Genomic DNA, 12,740 nt, shown 5'->3' on the forward strand with positions numbered 1-12,740 from the left:
AAATTTGTTTCAAAAAGCAACATAAGAGTTTTTCATTGTGTTTAACCTATAATCTGGGTCTGATCTGAGATTCTAGCACCTTTGTCTCTCTGTATCCTGGAGTCTGTAGCAGTAGCTCAACATCTATCTCTGGATTTGGCTCAATATTATCAACAGATCTTTTCCCATCATTGTGTGAAACAATCCACTCCTGAATGAGCAGACCTCAGAATAATAACAGCTTTCCAGTTTTCCATAGAAAAGTTATATTCAGGGAAGCAGTAAGGAAAGGAGTAGGGAAATACCTTTCAGCTGAAAATCTATTATTTTACCTTCCCCACCTCTTTGAACCTTTTCTATACATGCACCTTAACTGGCCCATGGGACTGGAGGGACCTTTCAATATGGAAGCAATAGGTCTCTATTTCTGGTCAGGTCATTTAAAGGTGAAAAGCAAATGTGTTTTAAAAACGTTTTTGGTACTCCCCTATGTTGCCTTCTTCTAAACTACAAAGATGCCTTCAGTGCTTTGTTTGTTAAAGAGGGTTTTCTGAATTTTTTGAACGATAACAACAGGAATATGAAAACTTGACTTCCCTGCTCTTGCTGGAGAACAGTATGAGGCAGTGATATATTTGTAAAGGTAAAATCTGCACTACAGATTTCTCAGCCTTAAAGTGAAGGGATGTTAAATCTTTCACAGTGGCAGCTTTTCTCCTAACTGTTTGATAGGTGTTTAATTCAAACAGGTTTGAAAACAAACTAACAAAGAAAAGAAACCACAAAGCATTAGACAGTCTGGCTAAACATCCCTTTCCCTCTCAGTAAAAGGCTGGAAAAGTTGTAACTCAGATTTCAGTTTGTTTTGATGTTATTATCCCACTATTTCTTTAGACAGGCCTTCACCAAAAACAGAGAAGTTGGACCTGTAATTTCTAATGCAGAAGAACAAACCTTTTAACTATCTTCATGAATCATGAACAACATGGAAGGCGCTAGCACATTTCTTTTAGCTTTGCAGTTCACTTTAAACAACATGTGAAGGGCTCTATGGTGGAAAAGATATGCTCCCCCTGTTGATAGATTTCAGAACTCATCGGGTTAAGGAAATGTAAAACCCGGCTATATTCACATGTGCATTAGCAATGTGAGTCACAATTAATTATCTCAAACTGTGCTCAAAAGGAAGTACTTATTGTAGGTGGCTGTGGAAACAGCTAATTTAGTAAAAGCTGTTTGGACTAAAACTAACAATAGACAATTCTATTAGCATATCATTACATCACAATTCCTGACACTCTTTGGTGGCATACCTTCCATAAAATGTATCACATTAACTGTATGTCTGGACTGGTTATAAAACAGTTGATTATTTTCTGGAGTTCTTTTTAAAATTAACAAAACAACACTCAAACATGAACAACACTCAAATAGTCACTCTGGTGAACACTTATGCACACCAGTAGTTTTACTGAAGGTTTTCTGTGTGAACGAAGGGCTCCCAATCTGGCTGACCCATAATGTTACTTGGTCTTTCTATTGTTGGTATTTAACTCAATTATTTTAGATCCATCTGCTTGTGTATCCCCAAAACCTCAGAACACCAGCCCCACAGGGGTTTAAAGTGAGAAGGTAATGGAAAGTCAGTCAAGCCAAGTAGGTAAAGCTTATATTTAAGAGCTAAATCACTGGGCAAGCCACTGGAGAAGACTTTATGCATCTGGAAAATGAAAACACATTAAAAAGGGGTAATTGAGGATCACTTCAAAGTCACGCCACAAATAATCTCAGTTTGGGCATGATCTTATGAGCTGCTAAATACCTTCAACTGCTATTTACTCCCTCAAGTAGGAGTTGAGGGCATTCAGCATCTTGAAGGCTCTTCCATTGCCAATTCATGCCACTTGGCCAAATCCTTTCTAAATACTCTGCTTCAAGATGGCTTGAGCCTCCCTTCACTTGCCCACCATTGAGGGAAAAGTGACACGGCTAAACCTCCTCTTAAGATGTTAACATTCTAAAAATTAAACAATACAACGGTACCGGATGCAAAGGTACAAAGTGTCCCATTACACAGAGGGTGCGACAAGCTCTCAGAGGAGATGAAACTTTAAAACCAAGCTTCTCCATACCCTCCCTGCCAAGCCCTCATCAGCAGATACACAGATAGAATATGTCTGCTCACAATAAAAGCATTAATTTGATATCACACTGAAAACAAGAAGCTGCTGCAAAGAAACCCCTCCATTTAAAGAAAGAGAACATACAGAGACATATGAGAAGTTGTGAATGCTGAAGCTTTGTGCTACTCTCTCCTTGCTTGTCTACAATTGCTACACGTGCATTATTCAAACTGTGTCCTGTATTCATGCTTACCTGGCCAAGGGAAGGAAGTGTTGCATATGCCATTGGTTGATTCATCATTCCTTTCTGCTTCATAATAAGCATTCGTTTTTGTTCCTCACTCAGGTGTGTCATTTGAGCTTGCATCTGGGGCTGCTGGGACTGTTGCTGCTGTATGTATGGCATCATGGGGTTCTTGCTGGGATTGGCCATTGGTGGGGTCATTCTCTGATTCAATTCAGCATTAAAATGAGTCAGAGGTTTAGTGTTGCCATAAGTAAGCATATTGGGCTGCTTGCTTAAAGAGTTTGTACCCAAATTATTTGTCTGTTGATTGATCATACTCATGTGATTTTGAGGGAGGTAGTTATTCATTGTGGTCTTCTGTGGATTATTTGCCATAGGAGGCACTATAGGATTTTGGTTGTTAAAGGCTTGGGGATACATCATTGGACTATTTGGTTTGTCTGCACTGAAGGGTCCTCCATATGGACTAGATGGAGGTCCCACAGGTGACCAGCTTGATGCTTGATTTGGATGCTGCTGCTGCTGCTTCTGCTGCATGAGTTTAGCTCTTTGTTGCTGCTGTGCTGCCATTTGTTTGAGCTGTTCAGCTGGAGACAAGTCAGCACTGGGTATAGCCACAGGACCAGGCCCTGAACCCCCAACAGTCACTGCAGCTGGATTAATAAGATAACCATTTCCAGGTCGTGACTGAGTTTGACCTGGAGTATGGGCTTGGTTGGGAGTTTGGGGTGACTGAACAACACAATTTGCTGGTGAGCTGGCAGGGATTGGAGCTGGTGGAGCACTGGATGCAGAAGTTATACTAGAAGCTGTGGAGACATTTGAAAATGGAGGGCCTGAAGAAGAAGGCCTCACCTGAGGAGACCCCATTGGTACGTGAGCAAATGGAGAATGAGATGGATCACTCTTAACGCTTGCACTTTCTTGAGTCTCAGCGGTAGGCCTTGGAAATTCTGGTTCCTTCTTCTCTTCAAAGTCTTCATTGAACAAATCTTGTATGTCATCTTCTGGTACAGTGTTGGCCAGCTCATCTATTAACTCCTGCCACTCTTGATCATTCAGATTAATGTCTGAGAAAAGCTTGTTTTGATTCGAAAGGGATGTTTCAGAAGTGTCTATGCAGGTGGGGTCATCCAAAGGTTCTTGTTTTAGTTCCTTATTTTGCAGGATGTTAAAACTGTCCTCAAGCTCACTGCAACCATTAACTGGGAGCTTTATCTCTGGAAGTCCACCATTTTTACCCAAGTCTTCCAGACCACTAGCATGAGTTCCACTCTTCTGCAGGGGTAAGGAAGGCTTCATGTCAAGCTGGTGAAGAGGAGAAACAGAAGGCAAAGGCAAGTTATTGGGCAAACTACTGATTGTATCGATTCCTGGTACATCCTTCCGTATCCGCTTGCTGGTTGGAGAGAAATTACCATCACAGACACCATTCTGCTGCTCTCCATTGAGGGGTGAACGCGCTCCTTCCAGTTTCCTCTTCACTGTCTCTTGTAGCTTGAAGGAAGAAAAGAAAGAAAAAAATAAAAACCAAATAAGCCACTTACACAAATTTATCTTTCATACAACCATGTTATGAACTTTGCAACAGTAGCTTTCCCTCTTGTATCCCACAGATTTTAGAAATTCTGATTTGGAAAAGTCCTTGGTTTTTGCCTTATGCCTCAGAGGTCAGACAAATTGGAGAAGAGGGTTTGAAACAAACAAAGAAACCTGATCCTGAATATGAGGTGCAGAATCCCACCTATTGGTGCACTGCTGTTTAGTTTGCCGTTTGAGGGGTTTTACTATAAAGGTTAGGCTGCTATGTTAATCACTAAAAATAAAGAGACTGGCCAACATTTTCAAATGTGACTAGGGATTTTGGGTGCTTCCATTTTTGGATGCCCAAAGTAGCTGAGACACCTTAAAGTAGCTTCATTTTCAAAAAGTGCTAAGCATTTGCCCTCTGAAAATCGGCTCCTGTAAGCTAGCCTCAAGTTGGGCACCCAAAAATTGAGTAAAAAAAAATCACTTCTAATCATTTCTTAAAATCTTTGTTTTTAGAAAATTATCTACAGCGTAAATACTGCCATTCCAAACACATGAACCGTTTTGTTTGATGTTTTTAGACAAATGATTCATTTAAAAAAAAGTTTTATCTAATCAGCACTAACAAGAAAGATTATTAGCACTTTATATGACATTGAACTGATTCAGATACTCGGAGATAAAAAAAATTATGTAAAAAAAAGTTTGTACAGCACCACTAGGTATTACCATAATATAAGTAATAAAGAACAAATAAAACAGCAATATTCACTTAACAAAACAAGTCCACAAAAGCAGCCAAATTAGCCTTTTACATAAAAAACTAACTCGTTAACAAATATTTTAACTCAGATTGATACATTTATATTCCATCAATGCAACTAGCTACAATTCTACCCCATGCTACACCAAATGCTAAGTCTGTTGTTTAAGTGCCAGGCTAAAAAAGCAGCCCTCTTTGGCTAAAGCAAAAAGAACAGGGAATGGACGAAGTGAAGAAGTCACAATTCCAGAGAACTTGTTCAGGACACATTTGCATCCTTGATAGTAAAACAATGGAGAACAAAATACTGAAGATTTTAAGTATTTTACTTTTACTAAGATCATGGACATTCATCTCCCAGACCATCCCCACACTAGAGGTTCTCAACTTTTTTCTTCCCACAATTCCAAATTCAGACAATTTTTTTCTCCAGTGACTTCCCATCCCAGAGTCCTCCGTTGGTGGTGCTTGAAGGAAAGTTTGGTCACCTCAGAATATCAAAGAATTCCAGGGGTGAGAAGGGGCTCGCCACATTCCCTTTTCCCTTGTCCTTCCTGCTGCTCAGAGAAGTACCGCATTCATTTCTTCTCATATCCCTCTGGTTATTTGGAATGGGAAAGTGGGAGTTGCACTCTCCTTCCCTCCCCAAAAGTTCATCCTGGCTGTGGAAAAGTAAGCAACGCGCCACTGTCTCTTCTCCCTTTATAGAGGGATCCTGCTGACTCACTCTCCCTCTCCAATCTGTGTACACTCTTCAGAACCATTTATTTACTAGAAGTAAAATTCTCAAGACAAGGCCTATGCATCACACAGTTCCAGTTAAGAGCTCCACATAGTGTGTAAATGGGACTTTAGCAGTGCCCAGACCTTGTGCTGGTCCTCTACACAGGAATAATGTCACCTTTATAACATGGAAAGGAAAGTCTATGAGTCCCTAAGCAAAACATCAGCTTCTTCTCCGCAGTCCCAGCTCTTGAAATGAAATGTATTAGAGATTTTTAGAGGGACAGAGTGGGAAAGTGATTAATATGTTGCTAATTAACATAGGGGCTCTCTCTCCTAAGTAAGGGTCTGTTGGCATATCGACATGGGAATTTGTTGCCTGTTACCCAAGAAGAAAGAACAGTGTATAAATACCATAGTCCATGTCCTATGCCTTTTTACAACACATTTTACCAGAAAGCATAGGTGACATAATAAGGGAACATATAATGCAACAGGCAGGTTACACAATCATCCACTGTAATCTGTCAGCAGTGCTAACATTTCTAACTGGCTAAACAGACAAACCTCTTTGTAAATAAACAAGATAAAACATCAGCCAAAAGCCAACTCTAAGCTCATCAGGGTGAGTTCCACAGCATAGACGAGATTAGGGTCAATCACTCTGGTATTTTTCTTTTTACACACGTCTGGGTTACTTTTGGTGCAGCTACCCCCAGCAGGAAGAATGGTCTGGAGTGCGTTCTGAGGTTCCCTAAGTCCTTAATTCTGGGGTCACCATTCCTATAGTTTGACTCCTCCCCAATAGTCTCACTGCAGCTCTCTGTGAGCAAGCACCCTCCTCCAAAACTAGTGCCAACAGAAAATCAGGTCCCATAAGGAGGCTTTATAACAGAATAACCTCTGAAGTTTAAAGCTAGATGATCACCACCATGCGACATCAGAGCTCCAGGCAAAGAGTGAGTCCCAGGCTGCTCTTGAACCGATGTCACTAGCGTGTGGCAATGTGGTACTGCCATTGAGCTTGTTTGACTGATCTTTATATATCCTTAATTCAGACCGCACAAACCAACAAAGGATAATATGGATGTGGTAATACTACCTTTTCTCAAGTACAATAACAGTCATTTCCAAGTTTACCTCCTTCAGAACTTGAAAAGAAAGGTCATAATCTCTTTTGGCTCCAAGAGTTGGTCTTCAATAAAACAGCTGATAGAGTAACTTAAAATAAGTACTAGAAGCTGCGAGAGTATCTGATATTATCAGCCCATTCACACATCACATTCTGTACTCAGTTTCTACACATCTTCATTTCAGCTATTAAACATTCAGTTAACAAGTACCTCTCCGCCTCCCCTTTACCAGCCTCCCTCCCCCGCCAAAATCCCAACAAACAAGTGACTCTAACTTGCTGTGCCGATAAAAGAGCAATAGAGGACACTGGAGTAGTAAGCATTTCAAAGAGCTGGAAGTTGCTGTGCTCAAAGACCCACAAGAAAATTCTCCATGAGCCTTAGCACTGTGTGACTGCATGCTTAGTACTTGGGTCCATCTACAATGTACGAACAACCTTGTTGGAAGACCTGCTTACTGTACTCATGGTCCTTGGAGAGAGTTTACTATATGGTTTGGTCCTGTAGAGTAAGCAGAACCCAGCTGTGTTTCAGCCATATCCCTGCAGTATGCAGTATCTCTTGGGCAATGTGAATCAGGGGCAGGACTAAAACACAGTTGGGTCTGATGTACATTTGCAAGACTGAAGTATGTTTTTAACAATGAAAAGGGACAACCATGTTCTCAGCAGGTTTCCCATCATACTTTTTTCTGTTGTAGAGCTGGGCCCTTTGTTCCCCAAGAATAATCTCATAACAAACACCTGCATTAAGAATAGGGCTATTATACTTAGGTTTTGGGTCCCCCCCCCCCCCGCAGATTAACTTGTCAAGTAGTCACTCAAGGTACCAATAAATATGTGGCTTCATAGAGGTGGACATGTGGTGCTGAATTGTACTCAGTCCTTTTAGAAAGACTGAAAGTGGTCACTTAAAACATGAGTTTGCTAATAAGGAGATCTATTTGCAGATTTCACTATATCATTAAATGATTTATACTGAACCTATCATGTATTATATGGACATGTTTACAAAAACTAACACAAATTAGTGCCAAACGACCAGCAACAAATCGAACCCATTCCTGCCAATACCAACTCTTAAAAGATTTCCTAATGTTCAAAAACTTGGCTGTCTGACTATACACAAACACTTACTGACTTCAGCGGGAGTAAGAGCAGGACCAGTATATGAATATTAACGACTACATTTATTTTTTATTGCAACAAAGAGCCACAAGGAAACCATTTTCCCCCACATGTCTAATGTGCAGAAAGCATGTACTGTTGCACATGAAAACAAGTGGACACTATTCTAAGTTTGCATCTAAAATTGTTTGATTTTCCTAATGCAATTTCAGGATTTGGGGATATACAAAAATTGCACAATCAAAAGACAAAAAAATAAAGACTTGTGTGGTTTCCTTTGTTTGCACTTTGAAATAGGGTGACCAAGATGTCCCGATTTTATAGGGACCGTCCCGAATTCTGGGTCTTTTTCTTTTATAGGCTCTTATTACCCCCCACCTCCTGTCCCGATTTTTCACATTTGCTGTCTGGTCACTCTACTTTGAAATCACCTTAACAACAGTTACATTAGACAGAAACACCATATGAACGATGCACTTGAAGTGAATGTGCTGGTCATAAACTTTGGAGAGGGTAAAAGAGAAAGCTGAGACTGCCTCAGCTGGGCTGGAGAGGAAATCTCTCTTTTCTCTTCTGGTATAAAACTAAAATATTCTTACTAGACCATTTTAGTACAAAGGTTAGTTTTTCATGTCCTGACTGAGGAATGGTGAACGGCTGAGAAGTCTTGCATTGGCCATAGACTGGCAAAAACACCCTGCTTTTGTGTAAAATTGCAGTATGTCCCCTTTCCCCTCTGAAAACAAAGCCTGAATAAGCTATTCTATTATAAATGCCTTCCATCTCCCTCAAAGAAACAATATGTTGCCTGGACATGCAATCTGCAGTTTGCATAAAGCAGTCATTTGCAGGCAGCTTGGAGGTTTCTCTCTAAGAGCAAAAAATTCTTGATGCATAAAATAAAATAAAAACCTCTTAGTGCTGGTAGGACATTATTCTTATTAACAATACCTCACTGATGGGACGCCATTTCACAGCAGGTTTCTACCACAAAGCAGAAAAGCAGAAGGCTTGGTGAAGCAGGACTCAGCATTATTTATACGTCATTAGAGGAACTTGTTTGTGGAACAGGAAAAGGTCAAACTTTAGTGGGTTGTTTTCTGACAGGACTCTAAAGGGTGTGAGTGTGTGCTCACAAACATGCACAAATGCATGCATACACTCTAACGGCCTAATCTAACCAGTCTTGAAATTTTCAACACGGCCGCAGCAGGCACAGCACAATGTATCCAAAACACAAACAACGGACCACTTGAGGCTGTCGGCAGAGCTTTCATCTGCTGGGAGAAGCTGCTCTGCTTCATCCCACCAGCAGCAATTCATTTTTCAAAAGAAATTAGAGCAAGGTGCTGTTGTTATAGCAACAGTCAGAGCCACTTATACCGCCCCATCCCCCCAATCTCACTCTGACTTCAGTGGGCAGCTATTTCAATTATGTATGGGGAGTGACCAGGGCTGCTGCTGTTTAGTCCTTTTATTGCTCTTCCAAAAAAAGCTCAGAGACTAAATTCTCTTTCTGTTTCCTATCTGGCTGTAAAAGTCAAACACACTTCAGAGTGTTTAACACAGTTCCCCTTATGCTTGATGGTCAGATGATCAGTGAGGCCATAGACAAGACGGCTCCAGTTGCTATTACAGATGTTTTCATCTACCAGCTACATAATGGTCATGTTGCCACTGACTTTTTCTGTTGTTAACCCAGCTCTGGCTATTTCAATCCCTATGTTACAAGGCATGAATGACAACTATGGCAACTACTGTGTGCATATCCAGAAGTTCTGCTGGATGCAGTAGGATGAGGCTCTGTTCTGTAGCTTCCTTTGTTCTTTGGAGAAAAATAAACAAACACACAAACCCCAAAGTAAAGCTTGCAGGTGGAAGAGGTGCATCTAAACAGAACAGAGCTTAATATTCCCTTCAGAGCACTCTCATGACTCAAGCTTTTAAAAAAAGAAATATAAATTGATCTTTTCCATCCTCCCTTCCCATTTCAGATGAGCTGAGCTGTCATCCATCTGCCCTCAAATGAGCTCAAGTCTGAAGCAATGACTAAATTCTGACCTTCCCTGCAAAGGGAGTCCTACCTTCCCCTCTCATCTGTTTGGCTGTCCCACCATCTCACTTTCCATGTTTTTCTGCACTTGTCCCACCTTTCCTCTCTCACCATCTCTGCGGTTGCAGCATGCTGCCTCCCTTAGCTGGGGCGAGGAGAACATGACTTTCCCGTGAGATCACCAGTAGCTACACCCAAGCATGAGTCTGATTCAGTCACCTCTACTCTGTATCTCTGTCTCAAGAGTGAGAGTCCTGAGTCTATAACTTCCATTGCTGCACCCAGATGCTATGGATAGCTCATTAAAACATCACAGCTGGTAAAGGTCCATTGCCCTGGAGTGACATTGAGTAATTTATTTGATATGACTGACTCCTGGGCAAAGGTGTAATAGTCCTTTGATGATCAATATGGCATAAGCATTCTTCTCTGTTGTTTTATTTGACCATTTGTGTGTTATGAGTTCAGCTTTAGCTTGGGAATGGACTTCTCATTCCTTCCACATTCCCTCTACTACACATGCAGTGATACCTATTAAAGAAAGCCAACAGTTACAACATGCTGGTGTTTGAGAAAGAGCAGTATTGCTCTGTGTGGAATACAGAATATGAAATAACTGCTGTATCTCAGATTCGAGGTGTGTGTGTGTGTGTGTTCGCTTTTTACTAGCAATGGCTGCAGGTGCAATGGGGGGGGATGTGAAAGGAATGAGATAGGCTTCCACAGATTAAGGCTAAACTCTTAACAGAAAAATGGCTAAGCAAAGCAGAAGTGCATTACTATAAGGCCACTTCTAACTAATTAAGATATTTATCACCTCCAACCTCTCCCCAAACTATTTATATTTTTCTTTCTCCAGCCTATTGATGGCGATGATCCCAAGGCTGAGAAATTATCACTTGAATCCTGCTGTATCCAAATTATTTTGGATTGCAGTTGCACACAGAAAGCACGTCATGCTCTTCCATCTTGGGCCTTGTGAAAAGAAGAGAGATTTAAAAATCTACTTTGTGAAATCTGTTTTAAGTCAGTAACATCTCCAATGGTCTACCTAGACACTACCCCACTGAGCTTTGTGGGTTCTTACAGAAACTTTGCTTCCAGGGACTAGACGTCACACCTGTGTGTTTGATTAATCCTGCTAAGTTGTGCAGCAGTACAGGGCAGTAAAGACTCCAGCAGAAGTAAACCAGGCAAACAATGTGACTATCACGGGGACTCGGATGATAGCAAGGATTCTAGTCTGTGGTAAGGTGGCAAGGGCAAGGTGTAAGGTGTCTTATTAGGAAGAAGGAAGAGCAGGAGAGAGGATGGAGACATGGTTTCTGTGGGTGTGGAAGAAGAAAAGGACGGAATACTGTAGATTAGTCTACTCATCCCTAGCCTCTGGCTCCACTAGTTCAGAGTTGAGATACATTGGAAGGGCAACGTAGAGAAGTTTGTTCTAGCACAGCCCATGCTGTGGATAATAAATAAAGGTCTTCAGCATCCAGGGCTGTCACTCCAGCAACTTTTATGTAAATATTAATTTTATTACAAAAAAGGGACAAACATTCATTTTTAACAATATTCTTCATATTCTTTTAAACCACAGAATGTACTTGTCTTTTACATACATGTAAAGAGTACACAGTTAGTGAGCTAGACAGACAGACAGGCAGGAGTAAGTGCATTAAAAATACACCAAATATGATGCTCAAATTGTCTGTGTATATAACATGCACACAAATTTCATAGCCAATGCTGAAATACAAGTGCATACATCTTACCTAACAACCTTGATTTTTCCTGAAAACATTTTCATTACATGTTTCTATTCATCTCCCTCTTTATTTAACATGCAGATACAAAGCAAATGTGAATATAAATACACTAAAGGATACGTTTCTGAGGAGACTCAGAATGCAGTGTCCCTTGGGCACATGCTGAGCAAAAATGGGCAACAGAAGTGCAATCAATTTTCTTAGTTCTAAATTAGCCGCATGTCAAATTGGTCCTCATCATTTCATGGATGAAATTTTTTATAATTGTCAAATAGCCTTCACCACTTTCTGACTGAGTCTACAGTGCTGCCTTTCTCTTTAGGTCCATTCAGTTTTATCCTTAGCCCAAACAACTAGATACTAGTAAAGCAGCAACTTATCTACTGCTGCTGCGACTGTATATTTCAGATTGTGCAGAAGTCTTAACCAAGGTGCTGAGTGCATGAGGGTTAAACCATTTAGACAGCAGTGGCTATTCTTTTCACACAGAAAACAGCTGAGTTACACTCTTCCTACAACTGTCCTTAGAGACAGCAGGAGTTACACTGTCAAAGCATGGAATGAGGATTTAGCCATGAAACCTCTATTGACTTGTGTGGGAGCTGTGCAGCTAAACCTTTAGCCTTTGAAAAGATACCCTAGTCTGTTTTGTATTTGAACAGCAAATAAACTAGAGATAAAAAGAAGTCATACAGGATTACTAAAGTTTATCTCCTGAAGAACCTCCTGTTAGCTGGAGCACAAATTCAACAAAGAGGTCCCCATTTACCTAAATGATTATTTCACCAATAAGAAAAGAGCTAAGCAAAACAGTACTAGATATACTCAGGGGTTATGATTTATTTCCCATATTAGATTTACACTAGGGAATTTCACTGTCTTAGCAGAGTTACTCCTTCCGTGTATGTGAGATCAGAAACAGCCCAGTGGGTGTGACTTTGCCATTACTTATTAGAGGATAAGCAAAAATCTAATAACCTAGTGAAGGGAGCAGGAGCCATCCTGATACTGTGGTGCAGGATGGCTCAGATGGTACTGGAGGAAAGGACCAGCATGTTCTCCCCACAGCAACTGCTTCCCAAGGCAGAATTTGCAGAAGGGGCAAGAGAGCTAACACTCTCCACCCCTTCTCAAACTGGCAACAGAACATGCTCCCTACCTACTACTGTAGAGAGCAACAGGCTACAATCCTGCCTTGCTGCTGCATCAGTGTGTTGGGTGTGAGAAGAGGCTTCTTGTGCATCTGCATAAAACAAGGCAGGATTTCAGATTGTAGCTCCTCGGGACAGACAATTTATC

General features: G+C 40.9%; 1 protein-coding gene across 7 annotated transcripts in view; it reads right to left on the minus strand.

Annotated features, from left to right (window-relative positions):
* MAML3 (mastermind like transcriptional coactivator 3) overlaps nucleotides 1–12,740 on the minus strand; it is a 356,720-nt gene that overhangs the window by 130,152 nt on the left and 213,828 nt on the right. For all 7 annotated transcript variants that reach the window (XM_038398586.2, XM_043512774.1, XM_043512776.1 and 4 more), the window contains one exon: nucleotides 2,356–3,846. In XM_038398586.2, the coding sequence (XP_038254514.1) occupies nucleotides 2,356–3,846 (1,491 nt within the window). The remainder of the gene's footprint in view (nucleotides 1–2,355; nucleotides 3,847–12,740) is intronic.

The sequence above is a fragment of the Dermochelys coriacea genome, chromosome 4, assembly GCF_009764565.3.
Source record: "Dermochelys coriacea isolate rDerCor1 chromosome 4, rDerCor1.pri.v4, whole genome shotgun sequence".
NCBI classification, from domain to species: domain Eukaryota; kingdom Metazoa; phylum Chordata; order Testudines; family Dermochelyidae; genus Dermochelys; species Dermochelys coriacea.